Raw genomic sequence first — 19,982 nt, forward strand, 5'->3', positions numbered from 1 at the left:
TAAAAGATTCCTGCAAAACTCTCCAAGTTAAATAGAAAACATTGCTAATCCTCAGCGTTCCCGTCTGGTTACGAAGTCACTCGAGGTTAAAATTCGACTGTACGGCTGGTGTTTTGTCTCTATTCTCAACAGTTCAGGGCCGGTGACGAGAAACATCCTTTTTAAGTGGCTCGCTGAGGGATATTTTTCTTTGGGACATTTAGCTTTTGCTCAACAATCATGTTTTATTTTTGCACCTTGCCAGGATCGTTCCACTGAACTGAAGGTTGCATGTTGGCATGGCAGTGAGATGTGAACGGGACTGGCGAGCGGGGCCTTGAGGCGCACCAGATGTAAACACTGAAGAAGAAGAAACACAACGAGGACCAAAGCGGTCCCTGGTTGACTTTGGCTCGTCGGTTAAAAGGGCATTGATGGCATGTGATGTGTAAATGCGAGGAGCAGTTTCAGCTTTACATTTTGAGGAAAATCAATAACAGAGAGGCAGCCTCTTTCATCTCCTGCTTCCTTCTCCATCTTTGTACCTTTTTATGACATTTCTCCTTCCTCTCCAGCCCTCTATTGCTCAATTTTCCATCTGCAACTCCTTCTCTTGCTTCACGTTTGCCTTTCTTTCTCTCTTTCATGAAACTTCCACATGCAATTGCACAATTTTCTGCGAAGGAAAAGCTCCTCTTTTTATCCTGCGGGTTTGATTGACAGCACCCCTTGCACACTCTGCAGTGAGTGTGTGTGTGTGTGTGTGTGTGTTTGTGAGGGGGGTGCATGTGTCTTGGCATCAACCTGCGTCTTTTAGAAGTTTAATTGCAGCATTTGGTCGCTTCTCGCATGTGTGTGCATTCATACACTTGCACGTTTTCCTAATGTGTGTGTGTGTGTGTGTGTGTGTGTGAATGCTGCTTTGAGGAAACAGAGCAACAAAACCAGTGCAAAGGTTGCGAAAGAGCCCTCACACTGATTCATCAGAGGAGTGCAGGCACACGTGCATGCACGCACACGCACGCTCACACACACCGACGCACACACAGGGGTTGTGTGTTGACTTAAGAGTTAATGAATGGATGATTGAGGGCTGCAGGGGTTGGGGAGAGCAGTGCCGTGGAAACAACCCCTCTTTCCCAGGGAGGGAGTACACAACAAGAGTTGGAGACAAAGAAAGGGACAGAAAAACGAGTGTCTCAGAGACAGAATGAAATTCAGATTGTGTGTGCCGAGAGCCGAGGGGGCTGTGGGGCGAAACTCCTTGAAGCAGAAGCTTTCTAAGCGCCAATAAAGCAAGTAGCATGTACTTGACAAGGACCCAAAGGGAAAGAGAGAGGGAGAGAAGCAGCTGTTGGAGGAGGAGAGTGAGACAAAGAAGGAGCAGGGGGCTGTCCTTACTTGCTCTTCAGTGTGAGGAGGACTGTTATGTGGGAGGAGGCAGAGGGAGAGAAAGAAGAGGGCAAGAAAGGAAAAAGAGCAAGCAGTATGTTTGGTGTGTGAGGAGATAAACTGGAAGTGTGTGAGTGTTTTGCATAGTTGCAGGCAGTCTCTTCTCCTTCTCTACGTCTCCGGGCTGAGGGACCATGCAGCAGGCGTGGACTCTCCCCTGGCTCGCCGCTCTCCTGCTGGGGCTGATGGGGCTCCCGGCGCGCGGCTCGGACTTCCAGCATCACCGCTACGAGGACATGGTGCGAGCGATGTTTGCAGTGCAGAGCGAATGCCCCTACATCACGCGCATTTACAGCATCGGGCGCAGCGTGGAGGGGCGCCACCTCTACGTGCTGGAGCTCAGTGATAACCCGGGCATCCATGAAACATGTGAGTAACACCTGATTCAGTGTGGATGGGCATGGTGTGTTGAGATCCAGAGTAGTGGAGCAAGTACAGCGAATTCCATGCGAGAGTCAGTTCACGCGAGTTCAGGTTTTTTCCCGTTTTTTGAAACTTTTTCGGCTTTTCGCAACAGTTCTCTGAAGTTGAATGGATCTCAATGCACAGGCCCTGTCACTGGCTGCCCATTTGTTTTGCACTTCTTTCTGTGGGGAGTGAGAGCATAGCTGGCAGGAGACAGAGCAGTCTGTGGGGGCTCTGTTTCTACTTTTTTTTTTTCCCAAGGAGATGAAATGCAAGCTTTTCGATTTAGCTGATTTACTGCGTGGCTTTAACAGTGAAGAGGAAAATGAGGAGCTATTCCAAGCTGGCTTCTTTGATAAACATCAGAGACGGTAATCTGTGGAAAACAAAAGGCAAAAAAAGTGAAAGAACATCTGCGATTCATTTCAATTTTTGACATCCAACCGCTGACAAAGTGTGCGGTGTTATTCAAAGCTGAGCCGATGACACAGAAGTTCACTTTGAGTCAACAAGGCTCTAACCCTGAACCCACTCTTGCGAAAGCTCTGCTCGTTTCCCCCCTCCTACTCTCGACTACTGAATCAGCTCTCCAGGTGTTTATTTTGCATATCGGTTGCAAATTGGAAAATCATAACCTCGCCGTGGGCCGGCCAAGGGGTCATGAAGATTTTTCCATCCTTGCATTATTAACGGCGGCTCTTTGGGGAAATAAAAAGCTTGACAACTGCAGGGGAATGCTTTTTTGGCCATGGCTGAGCTTGCATTTTTATCTACATTCGCACACGTAGGGGCTTCCTTCAGTAGAATAGAAGGATGTGTGCCTGTTCTGTTGCAAGATGACCGATGGTGAAAAACAGGAACCGTGCACTTCACGGTGGGGAGTGACCTGAGGTCTTGTCTGGGTCAACCCTCCTGCACTCTTTAGGAAGTTCACATCTTTTACATGCTGCTGAGTGTGTGTGTGTGTTTTTTTTTTTTTCAAAGCTGCACGCTATAGAGCCAACACTGTTCTCTGAACCTGAGGCCAGTTGGCCCCGTGTTAAAGAAAAGGAGGTGAATTGCAGGAGCCTAGCTGCCATTTGGGTGCCTGAAGCAATTAGTGAAGGGTGTTCATAAATTTGGAAGTATCTGCTCACCCCTGCGATTCCCCACCCCCAAAAAACCTACACTTACTTCTTCTCGTGAACAACAGAAACGCAAACGAACACAATAATGCAGCATATTCAGTGTTAAATTGAATGGTAAGGGGCACAAGACGGCATTATTTTAGCTTCCGGTCAGTAGCTGTGTCTAGCTGTAGTGTTTCGGGGCTTCTATCAATGCTGCTGCAGTGATTAATGAAGGGACCCCTGAGAGGAGGGAACCCTTCACAGAGAGGGAGACTGTTTGGATAGGTGGCTCACCCAATCAGTGACAGATACCCAGAGGAATGCAAGATGATCTTATCCAAATAATCCAATCAGTCGTCATCACACTCACTCTCCTCACCTTTGTCTTATCGAGACCGTAATGTCAAGACATTAAGGTAATTAGTTTAAGGTGAGTGCGTTTTTAAAGACACAATCTTCCTTTGTCAAATGAAAAGTTGAATTCATGTGCAACAAAACCCAGCACCCGTGCTTAATGTAACACATGATCCCGGTCTTGGGGCTCCCTGCTGTGCATGGTTTAGATGTTTCCCTGCTCCAGATGAATGAGTCGTTATCAGGCTTCAGCAGAGCCTGATGATGAGCTGATCATTCGAATCAGGTGTGTTGGAGCAGGAAAATATCTAGAACATGCACAACAGGGGGCTGGCAGTGAGTATTTAGGGAGTACAACTGGAAATCTGAAAAAGTTGCTGTCTTGCCTCAAGTGACGTCAGATGAGTCGGTCTGTGGATTGTGGAGTTTAAAAAGTGAGCTTCCCAGACATCTGTAGCTCACTCCTCATCTATTGCTGCCTTCAAATACAACTCGTAAGCTCCAGATTACGACACGGGAAGTCGTTTAAGTTCAAGTGGTTAAGCGATGAGAACACAGCTGCGAGGTAACGACGTCTAGAAGCCACCAAGCTAATAAGACTGCCAAGCTCTTCACGTTGTATTTGTCTGATGGAGGCCCAACTCTCTCATTGGTGACTTTGCCGATTTTAACTGTAATCTCAGAGACTGCCTCCTGAAGCGCTAGTTCAAGTGTGCTAACGTTAGCTCCTGCGTTAGCTTCCTCACTAGCTTGTTAGCTAAGAACCTCTCCGATTTTGGGTTTCTTCTCTGCGACGTATTGTCGGACTGCCTAAAAAAGTACTTCTTAATACTCATTACGTGTTTTACACTTGCAATAGTTTGCGAAATGTGACATTGGTAGGTTATAATTTAGAAAAATTGTGGCGCACCAGCATAGCTAAACCCAACCTCTTTTTGAGCCGCCATCTTGAGAACCCACAGATAAATATTTGAATAGTTTTATCACAAAAGTACGATGAAAAGTCAGCACAGTGTACCTCACTAAGAGACTTCCATTGTTTCCTGTTTACGATCTCATTCCCCTCGCTCTCACTCAGGCGGCCTAATGATGATGTCTTTAAAGCAGCTGACTCAAGAGTATCTTGGTAAATGAAGTGAAATTGAATCTGCCATTATCCGCTAAGTGCCATTTATGACTACAGTGGAGTGGAGTTGCTTTTTTAATCAGGTGATGGAGTGATAAATTCAAATTTACAACCTGTAACATTTAGAGACTCAACGTGCTGGGACAAAGACTCATAAAAACTCTCGGGTTGAATTAAAAACATAAAAAAAGACAGCCTACCTATTAAATTTCTCCGTGTTTTCATGTAGTGAGTGTGTTCATATATGTATGCGTGAGCATGCTCAGGCAGTCATTTTAAATGTCACGCTTGGCAGCTGTGTGTGGCTTTTTGACCTAATGTCCTCCTTCACCTCTCCACTTCCTCCCCAGTGGAGCCGGAGTTCAAGTACGTGGGCAACATGCACGGCAACGAAGTGCTCGGCCGTGAGCTGCTCATTAAGCTCGCCCAGTTCCTCTGCGAGGAGTATCGAGCTGGAAACCAGCGGATCATGAGGCTGATCCATGACACCCGCATTCACATCCTGCCCTCCATGAACCCGGACGGCTACGAGGTGGCTGCCAGACAGGTAATGTACACCCTGACATGTATGTGAGCTCCCCGTGCACAAAGAAAACCAGGGATATTCTCCCACCGGGATGCCTTTGTCTGTTTTTCTTCAGCAATCATTTGCCACTTGTGGAGAAAAAGTTTCCACATTTTTTCTAGATTGCGTTCTTGCCAGTGGAAATGTTAGAAATTTTAAGGTCTCTCAGGAAAACTTACCACCTGCAAATTAAATCAGGACAACCACACAACCCCATCAGGTATGTGTTTGTGTTTATATCCATTAAATTAAAGCAACAAGCCAAAAACACTTAAATATAATTAAATCTTCTACTGTTTGCCAATATCTGTAATAATCCCATCTATCAGCTCCTTGAGCGTGCCCCTACCTCTCTGCTGGGGGTAATTATATGGGCTGTGAAACAACAGACACACATGCTTACCCCCTTTACCACAAACACACCCACATGTGTAGCCACACAATCTCTCTGAGACTAATTACATGTCCTGAGGAGGGCAGTCGCGCATGACAGTCTCTCTTTTTGCCACTCAGACAGCACATGCACGCCGCACTATAATTTGCTGCTGCATCAACAGATGTTGCAGCATCTGGAGAACAATGGAAAGGCTGCTTCATTTTCCAGCATCCTGACCGGCATTGTGTTGATTCGGGTTCCCAGACTGCGCTTTTGAGGAAAAACAACAAAAATATTGTTTTTCCTGTCCATGTTGTCACAGAATCCAAGATTTAAGTGCTTCCATATAAAGTTCTTTCAGTTCTTCTCAGCTCTTTTCTTTTTTTGTCAGAGAGTCGTGTATAAGCCTGCATGGAAATACTGAGCAAATCCAAGAAGAGCCTCCCTATTTAGGAACAAATCATCTTTTGGAAAGGCTCCCGATGTCAAAAAGAAAGAGAAAGCTGAAGCGCATGTTGGCCTTACAGTCAGTAAAGAAAAAGTCATTTTTAAAAGCGAAACTCGTAAAAGGTGCTTTTTGGAGTCAGGTGGGGAAAGAGGAAGAAAATTCCAACTAACTCTGAGTAAGAGTCTACAGCCGTGCTACCGGCTATGTGAGGCTGTAGTTAGGCACACAATCTGATGTCCGCATGTTGGTGTTGTTCCTGGAGCTTCACAGCAAAATGATTGAATTTTCATTTTTGCAATCGACCAATTGTGTTTTTGGAACGTCATTGCATTGCGACACGGGAAAAAAGACCAGAAAAATATGCACATGGGAGAAGTTGTCCTTCAAAACACACGTTAAATGTTGTAAAGGAGTCAATTCTGAGCCTAACCAAGTATTTTTGTTGCCTTAAACAAACCAAACAGCAACAGAAAACTGAAAAGAAATGGAACATAATAAGTAAACTTGGTGTAAAAGTAATAAGTGAACAATACAATATGTTCCAATTGGGGATATACAGTAAACCCTGTGAGTGAGAGTTCTGAACATAGCAAATAAGGACTTTGTCCCTGTTTCGCAAGTCCAAACCAGGAACAACACCAACACAAGAACAACATGAATCATCATGGAACAAGAAACAACACTAACACTGCGATATGAGATACACTGTGCTCAGCTAAATGCTAACGTCAGCCTGCTAACATGCTCACAACAACAATGCTATAACACATGTATAGCAGGTATAATGTTTACTATTACTCGGTTACTGTGAGTTTAGCGTGTTAGCACGATAAAATTAAAGTGCGGCTGAGAACTGATGAGTAAGTAATATTTATTCCGGTATGTGGAAAAAGTCAAGCGTTCACCAAAGTCATTAGAATTCATCCTTTGGGGAACATGAACGCCTTCGCCAAATTGCATGGCAATCCATCCAATAGTATTCTTAACATCCCTTAAAGGTTGTTGGGCAGGAATGGAGCTCGGATTACGAGGAAAACAAAGAAGTCATTGTGAATTTAATGTCATATCCAGAAAAAAAATAAATAAATGGAAAATGATTTACGGATGTTGCACCGCAGATTGCCTGGGCAGTTTGTGTAATACTCAAACCAGCTCTCCTTTGCTGCTTCCAAGCAATTTGAATTCTGAGCTTGAATAGAAGCCAAAATAATTCACTCGCTCTACAGGGAAAAAACAAGGCGACTTAACAGAGCGTGACGTTTTGTGTGCGGGTCAACAGGGTCCAGAGTTCAACGGCTACTTGGTGGGTCGAGGGAACTCCAGGGAAATCGATTTGAACCGGAACTTTCCAGACCTGAACGCGCTCATGTACTACTACGAGAAGACCAACGGACGTAACCACCACCTGCCCCTGCCAGACAACTGGGAGCAACAGGTCAGTGCTACCGGATAAACGGCAACGGAGACACAAGACACCATTTATCAGCGTGTGAAAATACATGTATGTGCTTATGTGGGTGAGAGAGAGAGAGAGGCGGACAGGAAGATGGATGAATACGTTTCTCATGCTGGTGTGAGTGTGTGTGCAGTGTTTGAATATGGACTTGAATAATGAGCAACTGTAACATAGCTGAGTTATCTTGGCTTTAAGTTATGTTGACATAAACGAACGCGTGAGATTTGTTCTGGATCAGATTCCACTGCCAGCTGAGCTTTTTGAGAAATAAAAAGAAACTGGCCTTTAAATTTAAACATCACGCAGACCCAGTAAATCGCTCGGTAGGCCGTCTGTGTTGTGTATGTTTATGCGTGAATGTATAGTCTGACCCGTTTGGATGGCTGTGTTTGCTTATCTTACGCTAAAACCTATACCTCCTCATATAAACTGTGTTTTTTTTCTTCTGGGTCAGAAAGAGGCCGCTCTCCTTTGTCTTTGCAATATGAAACAGGCGGGCAAAATGGCAGCCTAAGTCGTTCGAACTCAGGGACAAAAGCATAACTGAAAATATCCAGTACAACCTTCACGGATAATATGAATCTTTGCGGAGCATAGGAGATTAATCTCAGGCTCAGAACAAGCTTTGACGATTTTAAAGGACATAAAAGTTGGCATACAGTCAGCTCTCGCAATCCTGACGACCTGAGAAGATATACGTACTGTATATAAAGACTTCAGCTTCAGCTAAACATTTTTGTCTTTTCGTCACCACAGTGACAAATACGAACTGACCTACTCTGCGGCCTCAGAGCTCAGATGTTACCTGCTACCTTGAGGTGCTGCCTGACTCGCCACGTAGCTGACAAACCTGTGATCTCACTCAAATTCTCATGCTCATTGCCAAGTCTGTATAACACAGTAGTGAAGAAGTACTCTCAGATCTTTTAGTTAGGTAGAAGTGTGGAGTCTTGAGAATGCCATAAAAAAGAATAAATCCGTTAAAGACTTAATAAATACGTTTGGAAATATGAGAAGGAACACATTTGATTGGTTAGGTCAAGAAAACTAGTTGGTTAGGTTCAGGAAAACATTGTGGTTTGGGTTAATACACTACGTTAAAACACTACATTAGTTCTGTAACGTCTCTCCTCACTTCCTCCTTTGCAGTTGTAATAATAACTACAGCCGCTAGAGGTCGCCACCTACCAACAAACGTATATATGTTGCCTAATCAGCCTCTTTCATTTCAACCTCTATGATTTTTCTGATGACGACAGACTTTTGTTATTCCCCAACCCTAACCCTGCCCCTATAATAACATATAAAAAATGCCAATACTACAATCTAAAAATACTCCATTACAAGTAAAAAGTCCTGCATTTAAAATCCTACTTAAGTGTTATCAGCTAAATTAACCCAGAGAAGGCTATTAAAAGCAAAACGTAGAATCTTAATCCGTAAAAGTAACTCGGTAACTAGTAACTATATTTGTCGAATAAATGTAGCGCAGTATCGTGCAAAAGTAACGTTCAAGTGCATCAAAATATTGCTAAAGTTACATACATGCAATTGCATATCCTGTAGATTAAAAATGATAACAAGCAGACCCTTGAGGGGATAGACTGTACCATTTATTAAAAGTATGCTATTGTTATGCATTGAGCTCAGATTGGCTGTAGTGGAGACACACTTCTGCTCTGGGTGACTCTACTGCAGTTCACCAGCACTCATTATTTGAGCTCACTGCAGTGTGAAATGTAGAAAGAAGGGAAGGATGAGAGAGTGTGCTGTCACACTATTGCTAATAGTCGGCTGAAAAGTACATTTTAAGTAATAAGGTCAGATCCTCGGGGGGCGTCTCGTCTGCACTCATCTTCAACAGACACTAAAAGGGCTGCTGTTTGAGGTTTCTCTCTAAATTGGTCTGCCCTTTAGTGCTGCTTTAAACCACGGGTGGATAATAACCATGAAAATATAATGAAACATCCCTCCAAGCATTCGAAGTAAAATAGAGTAAAATATATATGACAGTTTGTTTCCATCACATTGCAACAATATTAACCAGATGAACAGCGTTGTAAAAAGGACCCAAAAGTCATACTTATGTAAAGATATTGGGTTAAAATATTACTCTGGTAAAAGTGAAAGTCACTCATACAATACAGATAAATACAGATAAAAAAGAATAGATTAATTTAACTGATGCAGCATGCTGTCTGCAAAGTAACTAGTTGCTAAAGCTCTCCAATAAATGTAGTGGAGTAAAAAGTACAATGAGTGTATGAAGTAACAAAAAATGGAAATATTCAAGTAATCAACACCACAGTACATCAAAATTGTACCTAAGTACACTACTTGAGTGTGGCATAATATTATTTAATTATGCAATGACAATGTTAACAGACAGTGTTATTAAATGACATCATCTGTCAAAATAAATGACGCCATAGACTTTGTCACGCAACCAAACTGGCAAGAAATAATCAAACTTTTTTAGAGTAGAAATTAGGTCTTAAATGTATTATTTATTTATTTATTTATTTATTTACAATCTTATATTGTTATATATTAATGATGTCATACACATTGTAAAGTCATTAAAATGACAAGAAATAATAATAAACCCTTTCTAGAGCAAAATATTTGATATTAAAGGTTTTATTTATTTATTCAGTTATTTATATATTAATTCCCTTGATATGCATGTATGTATATGTAAAAAATGCATTTAAATAATATGATATATACTAGAGATATTTATTATATGTATTATATTATAATAATAAATGTCCATGCTGCGATACGCCCCAGTGTCTATTACTGCATGAATCAATGTTATCAATGTGAAGTTGCAGCTATAAGGAATCACAAATCTTCACACATTTGCATTTAGAAAACGTATCATTGAGATACTTTTCAAGACAAACAGGGGAGGATGGTCTTTTTCCTCTCTAGCTCTTGTAAACAGAGTTTGACAAGGTATGACATTATAGAGAAGTTGTGACACCATCATATGTTTTCCATTACATATGATTACAGTAGTTTCATTCCCAAGCAAGAGGCAGCCTTTGATTTTTTTAAATTATTTTTTTTTACGTTTTTCTGTTTCCCAGTTCTTGGGCTGCAAATGTGTAGAGAAAACTAAAACACTGGTCCTCCCAGTCGCAGGCTGGCCGTCTACCCACATGGCTGCTTCCTGAAAGGCAAACACAAAAGAGTAACTGTGCCACTGTTACAGATACTTCATTCATGGCGCTCAGGATTACATTCTCACGGGCTACGTGAAGCCACAGGCCCCTGTGCTCGCCTGCAGGCTCAGCCATGCTACATTTTAATTAGCCAGCTGATGAGGAATGAGTTTAATAAAAGACAAAATCTCAGTCTGTTCAACAAAATAATACAAAGGTGGAAAAACTATTTTAAGAAACTACACGGGTCTATTTTAATTCCTGTAGATTAAAAAACATAACTTTAATGATCAAATCTTGTAATAAACTAGTCAACCAACATGCTTGTTTTGGTCTCAGAGTCTCTCAGTGTACTTGCAATTGTTCATGGTTAATTCTCCTCAAGAATAATAACTTTTTTTTTTAAGTTTTCCACTGACCACAGGTTGTCAGCAGGATCTTTTCTAAGAAATGTACACAGCCTCCGAAGAAAAGCCGACTTTGCACCAGGAGACATTGCATCCTCATTCAAAAACGACTGAATATGTTGATTGCCAGTGACTCCCAAAGCTTATACCATCGTCCCCAAAACAAATTTACTTTTGCAGCGTAACAGAGACTGCTGTACTGGATCTTCTTCATACAATCACAGTTTTGTCAGGTTCAAACAAAGACACTGCTTGGTTAGGTTTAGGAAAACATCATGGTTTGGGTTCAAATAACTACGTTACTGCTGAAACTTCAGTTACAAACATACCTATGTTACGTTATGTTTGTGACGTAACTTAACTAGATTAGTAAATTAAGTTGAAAACATTTCTGAAATAACGTCAGCTACTGTAGCTCTCCGTTAGCGGAGCGGAGGGAGGCACTCGAGAAGGTTCATACAGCCACATCCTTCAACAAGTCGTCCACAGGTTTACATAGGCGACCGAGAGACTGAGAAGGCCTCATTTTTCACATTACAATCCACTCACGTACAGCCAATAAAGAAGTGATTGATACATTCACAGTAAACTGCTGCAAATTGCTACATCGAACCCCTTTAATGCAAACACAGATCTGTCGACAGAGAAGATACATTCTCATACCGTCACACAGATTCTCATGTAATCGTGTCCCCCGACAGGCGCCAGACAATGTTTGTGTACGACTCTCGATCAATGTCGTCTCTTAGCTGATTATTATTATGGGAGTCTGGAGTCTGGTCAAGGCTCGTCTTATCTGTACCTCCAGACTCCCAGAGTCTGCTCACATAAGTTTACCAAGTGTGAAGGACACTGAGGAACCGTCAGACATTCCTTTATAATCATGAATTCTAACCTTGAATTGTCTGTCATTGAACCGCTGATTGATCCAGAATGAGTACATTCGAGCCGTCACGCTACTCTTCCTGTCTGAGGTGTGATTGCAGTGTGTCCTTCGTAATGTAACCCTACACCACGGTGACAGCTCTGACTTCAAAGCATGCACGAGTGTATATAAAGATCCACAGTCAATAAACACCTGCCCAGTCCTTTCAAACAGAAGTCCCACTTCTTGGCGACGACTGCTGCGTTCAAGGCCGGCAGTCTCTGCTAGGCCTGATTATCCTGCAGCTGAGCCGGCCTGTGTTTATTGTGCCGCATACCTTATTCAAGGAGAGGTATTGCTCCTTGTCTCCGTGCATGATATATGGCGGGGAGTGTGTGAGGATAGTTGGCTCTGACGGAGAAGATAAATGGCAGCCTAAAAGTGGAATTTAAAGGTTTGTAGGATTGCACGAGAGATGCTGTCGGGTTAGGTGTGTGGCAGGTCCTGTGCGTGCAGAATGAGATGCATTCATTATCAATATGTTGACATTAAAGGCATTGGGACTAACAGATCACTATGTTAGATAAAGTGCATACTGTACATTTGCAGTAGAAGTAACACCCTACAGCTCCTTTAACCATGAATTTCAGGCTCAAACACAGAAATCATTATTATTTGAATTTAAGGGGCTCTGTGGATCTCTGTGCTGGAAGCCAGTCATCCGTATACCGTAGCAGACTCTATTTCTAAACTAACATTTGCTACTTTTGCTCTGTGCAGAAGGACGCACTGAGACGAGGCACTCGGGAACGCGCGTATTGTTACATCTACTGCAGAACTGCAGAAAACTGTCACAGAAATCCAAAGAAATCCACAGTCCAGCAGCATTAAATAACGTCAGCAAATCGTCTACAGGCTGGAATGGACAACCGAGAGAGACGGGGAAGGTCTCAGTTTTCACGTTGTGTTCCAATCCACTCACATACGGCCAATAAAATAGTGATTAATACATGTGAACTGCTACAAATGGTTACATAGAGCCTCTTTAAGATAAAATGAAATATGCTGACGCATATACTGAAGTGTACCACGAGGAATTATTGTATGGGCTTGAGAAAGGCAGAGGATACTTTGAGGAATTAAGTCACCGTCTGTGCAATCAAGTACTGTGCTTGTACTTTGATTATTTCCTTTTCTGCTACTGCATACCTCCGCTTCACTACACTCGAGAAGCAAAGATTGTACTTTTCACTCCACTACATTACTAAATTCCTGTCCATTTAGCAATTAGCAGTCCCTTCCCTCCACATTTGCTCGACGTCCTTTTTCCAGGCAGCTCTCTTTGTCTCTCTTTTCTACAAGTGTTTTTTTTTTTTTTTTTTTTTTTCTGCTGGAGCACTTGAACTGGTACTGTAGCTTTTCCTGTTCCTCCATTGCCGGTGTAGCTACCAGAACAGGAGGCTCCTGCTTTCTGTATGTTATCCAAGCGGACAGGACCGCCTCTTTACGGAGTTCTCTATCCTGATTGGATAAAGTAGGCAGGGATACCAGAAAATATATTTTTCTCTTTTACTACTAGAGTAGTAACTGTATAACAGTGAATGTTGGAATATGGAGCCGTTTAAAAAGTATCATAATATGAAAATCAAACACAGTACATTTGATATCAAATACTTCTAAGACTTCTATTCAAGTACTATTCATATGGGTGAGTTATATTAAGTAATATTTTTACATGATACCTTTACGTTTACTCAAGTATGACGTTTGGGTACCTCTTACAACACTAGCTATGGTTTCCTAAAGAGCATAAAGAAGAAAACAAAATCACAGAGAAAACACTTGCATGTGCTCAAGAAGAGAAAATGAGGATTTGCCTAGTTAATCAGCCAGGCAGAGGCCAGAGGTTCTGGGTGAAAAGGAAACCAGATGTCTTCAGTTCACTGTTGTTTGGGAAAAGTGGGGGTTGAAGTGAAGGTGATGTGTCATAATATCAGTAACCAGACAATATACAGTAGGTCTCACAGGCTTTGGGAAAGAGTGCATCGGAGAGTTTAATTTAAGGTCTCGGAAAGTACGTAAAGACTAAATTTGAGCGAATTATGCCAATTATGAAGTCCTGTATATCGGCTAAGTTTCTCGTTGGATATCCTCCACAGGTCGAACCAGAGACGATGGCAGTCATAAAATGGATGCAAAACTACAACTTCATCCTGTCAGCGAATCTCCACGGAGGAGCCGTGGTGGCCAATTACCCCTTCGACAAGTCGAGAGATCCTCGCATTCGAGGGAGGACAACATACGCAGCCACTCCAGATGACAAAATCTTCAGAAAGGTGTGCAGCAGATTAAAGAAATTCCTTCCAGACATTAGACACATCTGACCTCATCGCTGTCTGCTGTGTGTGTGTGTGTGTGTGTGTGTGTGCGTGCATGAAAACATTTGAATGATCGGGCGCATTTGTGTGTGATGTCAGTTGGCGAGGACCTACTCGTACGCTCACAGCTGGATGCACAAAGGTTGGAACTGTGGGGACTTCTTTGATGAAGGGATCACAAACGGGGCCAGCTGGTACTCTCTGTCCAAAGGTAAGCAAAAACCTGACATTAAGACTGCCATTTAAAAACACTTTTAACTCCACTGGAATCACATCATGATCAATTTTAGAGATACTCTTCCTCAGAACGGTGAACTGGGAAGAAACAAAAGAAAGTGTGTGGGCCTAACACAGCACGGACAGGCTGAAACCCGCCACGCAGGATGCAAACACGTTTTTTTTTACTTTCCCAGGGTGGTGAAATCATTACCTCTGATCGACTAGTAAGAATATCAGGTTCAGGGTCATGCCGTTGTCGTCCTGAGGAAAAAAAAAAATTATGCACAGGCACGTCTGATGGTGTGACGTTACTTTGGCCGTGCTGACATCCCCGGGACACCTGTGGATGCGTCAAGCATAAATCACCTCAGACGCAGTGATGAACTTTAACAGCCACAACAGGCGAAGGCAGGTCAGGACTACCTGTTGGAAAGGATCCCGCTGAATTTCTCTATCAGCGCCGTAAAGCACAGCAATGACTCACTACCTCCATATGCAAAGCAGTTCCCTGTTTACATGCAAAATTCCAATGGGTTGGATGATGTCCATTGATCCTTCCCTTTCCAAAAAAAGACACGGCCACCTACACGAACGACGGCAGGCACTGGCAGAGCCTTCAGCATGAATGACATGCCTCGAGGGGCTTACAAGGCGAGCCGTCCCGGTGTCGTCATGAACTCTGTGACACTTTCTGAGGCCTCAGTGCTCTCCTCTTCCCTTTAACCTCCTCACCCCCTGCACACCAACAGCTGCACTTGCACTGACCCCTCAGCTTATCTGCTCAAGTGTGGAAGACGCAACATGCAAACTTAGGGGCTGTATGAAAATTATTCAGTCCCTTAAAGATCAAGTGTGTGGGATTTAGTGGCAGGATTCTTAGTTTCCGGTGATAATACACCAATGAAAGCATAATTAATTAATATTATATTCTCACATTTTACCTTTATCAAAAAAATTTGCACACTTCTCCGATTTGGATTTTGCGCTTATTGCGATTTTCATAGTATTTTGATTAATCGCGCAGCCCTAACTCTCGGTGTGTTGAATTTATTTTTGGTCAAGTGTCATCCAGTATGTCAATTCTGTATCTACTGCCAATTATATACATAAAAATACATTGAGGTTTATTTTTTAATTTTTGTGTGCACTGAATCTGTTGTTAGGAATCGGTTTAATACTCTGTTATTCACTGGCATTAGTCACCTACAGGCCATTAGGAGTTATATGAGTATAGGCACAAGCATGCAAGTCTTGATCCTCCCATTTTCTGGTTTATGATTTAGGGGAAACTTGGGTTTGATGAACACTTGGTGGTAATGTTTTGCTGTAGAGCTGTTGGAAGCTACAGTACACCAAGTTCTTCCAATTGTCTGGGCATGTATTTGATCTCAGCTCAGTTAATCTGTAACTGCAACAATAACAGTACCCACTACTTTGATCTTTAAATCCCGGTCTGGGCTGGTCTGGATTATTTCTTGGAATGTGAATCTGTTGAGCTTTTTCGGTTGAGTCATGCAAGCTTTTGAATTGGACGAAAACGCCCACAAGTCGTATTTAGTGGGAGCACGTTATGTTTATTTTAACAACTCCTTTTGCGCCAAGTGTTATGTCATGGTCTATGTGGTTAGTTTTGAACTTTCCCTCCCAATTCCTGGCATCACATGCATTAGGTTTCTATGAAAAGTGGTGCATAGTCGCAAAGCCAAACACTCAAAAAGCCATTCTGTTGTTGTGTTAATCTGAGTCCATCTCAAAGATGTTCATAAAGGTTTGTCCAAATACTAGAATGCAGTGGTTATAAGTGGTTAAATATGCTTGACCATGAAAAAAAGAAGTGAAAGCTTTGGACTCCAACATGACCAAAAATGTGTAACAGTGGTTTTTAGAAGTGCTGACATGATAAATCACATCAACTCCTTACAAATCTGAACAAGCTCTTCTAGAGGCGAACCAAGGCTCTATTTAAACGACTTCATAAACCACAGACCAGACAAATGTATTCGTACAAATTTGTCCTGTTTTAAAGCTCTTCTCTTGAAAGCTTAAAGGTCACATATTATGCTCATATTCAAGTACATACTTTTATTTTCTACCAAAAAATGTTTACAGACTTTATTGTGCAGAAAACACCTTATTCTTCTCATATTATTTACTGCTGCGACACGTCTATTCACCCTTCATCTGTCTGAACGTTGTCACTTTAAGACCCCTTCTCGAAAAGCCTGGCCTGCTTTGATTGGTCAGCTCTCACAGGCCTGAGGAGGCACTGCCAAGCAGGTATCTGCATCAGCTCCGTCAATGTTTTTGTAACATTGGCCGCACTGGCGACAAGGTTGAGGGTGGTGATTGTATAGTTGTGACATCACAATGTTACAGAAGTCCTGACGGCTTGTTTAAAGGCACAGTTTCTCCTTGGAGAGTTTTGAAACACTTACAGTATTTACATTGCACGTAGACGTGCTCTTATAATCAAAAAGACATCGAAGTCTCACTTTCTACAACTGGGACCTTTAAGTAAAACATATCTCTGTGTGTTTCAGGCATGCAGGACTTCAACTACCTGTACACCAACTGTTTCGAGATCACCTTGGAGCTGAGCTGTGATAAGTTTCCTCCGGCATCAGCACTGCCCAGAGAATGGCTGGGCAACCGCGAGGCACTGGTTTCATACCTTGAACAGGTGAGAACACACATACACACACTCGCTATGCGGCAAAGCACAGTTGTGTCATTTGACTCGAGACACGCGAACACAGCCACAGACACAAGCTTCTTGCTTCTTCTGGCTCCTTGTAAATATTGGCTGGGATTCCCTGGATAAAGTGAGTCGCGTGAAATTCAGTGTAATTCAAGTAAGCTGACTTTTGCCTTCCGTCCAAGCATGAAAAGAGGCCTTGGTTTGAGGACAGAATGTCTTTTATCCCCAGATTATCAGATTGCTGAGGTAAAATACAGTGATGTAGTGCCAATAATAGTGTTTCTTAAGCCCTGAGGGGGAGCTGGGAAATGCTTACCTGTTTCTGCAGCGCTGATCAAACAGACCATACTGAAAAGGCCTGTTGCAATCCACAGGGACACTGAGGAAAGAAGGTTAATGAGGCTTTGGAAAGTTGCTTTGGGAAATACAGTTTGGCCTGATATGACCTGCAATCAATGCAGCATTCAAACACAAACCTATCTACGGTCACTCATACCCCATTTGCTTTTTTTAACACATATTCCACCATTTGTTTCTCTTTTCTCAGGTACATCATGGGATAAAAGGAATGGTGTATGATGAAAACAGCAACCCAGTCGGCAACGCAGAGGTCTCAGTGGCCGGCGTCAACCACGATGTGACCAGCGGTGAGTAGGGGGTTGGATTTAGGGGATGTCAGTTCATTGTTACACACATGTGGTTGTTATTTGCTGGGTGATTTTTTACTCTTTAACTGCAACGTGAAGAAATGTGAGTGACTGTGTGAGGTTTGTGGTTAATGATCTGCTAATGTCCCGGGTAAGTGTTCAAACCTCGTTGTGAAAATATTCATCACAGACAGAAAGTGGAGACAGAATGAGATCTTTGTGTTCCTTGGAAGAAGTCAAAGAAACACAAAGTTCACTCAGCAATGTAGGAAAAAAGTCTGTTTTTATAGCTGAGAAATTAAAAATCATCATCAAAATAAAATAAATAGGTGCACTCAACCCTCAACCCTCACACTGGAATGAACATGCTGCCCTCTAGTGGCCAATGGTGGAAATGCACTTTGAAAATAATTCAAACTAGAGTATCTGCACTGTTTTTTACATTCTGAAGTACTTTTGTTATTTTATACAACTTTATACTATACTGCATTTAAGAGGGACATATTGTACTTCTTTACTTTATGTTTTAATTTACAGCTTTAGTTACTAATTACATAAGAATTGAAAATCCTGTGATGAGAAGCGTATTCAATCTGATGAATTATTAAATACTAAAATAAACTCACCCAAAACAGATAGAATTGGACCCACCTTGGTTGACCACAACATATAAATGTTACGTACATGTTAACATATTAGTAATATTATCTAATAGTATGATATAGAACAATATATCCTTGAAAGAGGCAGTTTCACCTGAATAGAGGGTACTTTTACTTAGCAATATCCACCTAAAGTTAGCTAACATTTGCTAGCCTTAGCTTACGCTACTGGTCATACCGGACCACATGTTGAGTTTAGTCAAGCTGCATTTTATTTATTTTAAATTCAACTTTTTATTTACAAGATGAAGACTGTGTTGTCTACTTTCCAAAGTTAAATAGTCTCACTTGATGTAAATAAAGTACTTTGGGTTTTGTAACTTTTACTTAAAATACTACAAGGAACTTTTAACTTCACCACCAGTTTTACACATTAAAGTGTGTTTACAGGTCTGAGTACTGCGTATGTGAAACAAATAGTATAAAGTATGTTGTAGCTCCAGAGGAAGCTGCATAAATCTGATAAATTGCCTCCAGTGGTGTCACTCAGTGGCTAAATTGCATTGTGGGTAATGTAGGCTTCAGGCTTTGAGAAGCAGTCCACTGGTGTTGCAATGCACTCCTATAACACTGTTCTCGGAAATGTTCTTATTCCGTATATTCTACTTTCTTTTAAAAACCTACAAGCAGCTTCCTCTGGAGCCACAAAGGGCTTTATACTACTTTTCACATATGCAGTAGTACTCCCAAGACCTGTTAACTCACTTTAATGTGGAAAATTGGAAATTAAGGAGTCCCCCAGCGTGTTTAAAGTTCCTTGTCGTAGCTTTAATTAAAAAGATATGAATACTTCTTCTACCACTGTGTAAATTACAATTTTAAATACTAGTTGGATGTTTCCACCTCTCATTTATTTCCCACGTGTGCTCCTCCAGGAGTGGATGGCGACTATTTCAGACTCCTGTTACCAGGTACCTACACTGTGACAGCATCTGCCCCAGGTTACGTCCCTTCCACCAGCACTGTCACAGTGGGACCAGCTGAGGCCATACAGGTGTGTATCTATCTGTATGTCATAAAACAAGAATCCAACAGTCTGACCCACCAGTTTACCTCTTTCTTTAGTGGAAGAAGCGTGTATCGTAAGCAGCTGTGATTCATTTTTGTGTGTTCTCGACCGCTCACACCTTGTTCTTCATCTCCACCCCGACAGCTTCATTTTTACTTGAAACCGGCACCAAAACAAAACCTGAAAGTGAAGCCCCACAACGGCAAGAAGAACCTCTCATCTCCCAAGTCCCCCTTAAAACTTGGCCCCAGATGAGACATGGACAATAATTCAGGCGACACACAAACATTTATATACACACATACTGACAGTCCCACGTAAAAACATACACACCACGCACACATGCAAATTATGGAAATGATAATTGACCATGATATATGTATGTAATTTTACCTTTGTAGTCCCACGATTATGTATTTCAAACCTTTGTGTTTTTGTTTGTGTTTTTTGTTGATAAATATAAACTGTGTGTCTGTATTAAGGAAATGTTGTGTATTTATGTAACAGTGTTGATTTGTATGAACACAGCTATCCTGTATTTGTAAAGGACTTTTTTGATTTTGATTACTCTAATTTGATGAAAACTGAAAGTGAAAATAAAGGAATGTTTTTGCTGTCATTAATTATCATCGCTGGATGTTGTGTCCCTGCTTAATT

At 41.9% G+C, this 19,982-nt stretch overlaps 1 protein-coding gene across 1 annotated transcript; it reads left to right on the forward strand.

Annotated features, from left to right (window-relative positions):
- The first annotated feature begins 1,407 nt into the window (after positions 1-1,407).
- On the forward strand, positions 1,408-19,954 carry cpn1 (carboxypeptidase N, polypeptide 1). Its single transcript, XM_084341826.1, has 9 exons — positions 1,408-1,800; positions 4,776-4,972; positions 7,094-7,249; positions 13,872-14,048; positions 14,190-14,301; positions 16,850-16,989; positions 17,555-17,654; positions 19,192-19,310; positions 19,470-19,954. Exons 1-9 carry the CDS (start codon positions 1,566-1,568, stop codon positions 19,578-19,580), a joined length of 1,347 nt encoding a protein of 448 aa, XP_084197952.1. The 5' UTR covers positions 1,408-1,565; the 3' UTR covers positions 19,581-19,954.
- Positions 19,955-19,982: the final 28 nt, after the last annotated feature.

Source organism: Pagrus pagrus (assembly GCF_965226575.1).
Source record: "Pagrus pagrus genome assembly, chromosome: 21".
NCBI lineage: Eukaryota > Metazoa > Chordata > Actinopteri > Spariformes > Sparidae > Pagrus > Pagrus pagrus.

Bases quoted from the DNA above. Each gene is read 5' to 3' on its own strand.
- cpn1 (XM_084341826.1), top strand. From the start codon at position 1,566: ATGCAGCAGGCGTGGACTCTCCCCTGGCTCGCCGCTCTCCTGCTGGGG. The intron at 7,250-13,871 runs GTCAGTGCTACC...TATCCTCCACAG, and splicing joins CAGACAACTGGGAGCAACAG to GTCGAACCAGAGACGATGGC. The intron at 14,049-14,189 runs GTGTGCAGCAGA...GTGTGATGTCAG, and splicing joins ATGACAAAATCTTCAGAAAG to TTGGCGAGGACCTACTCGTA.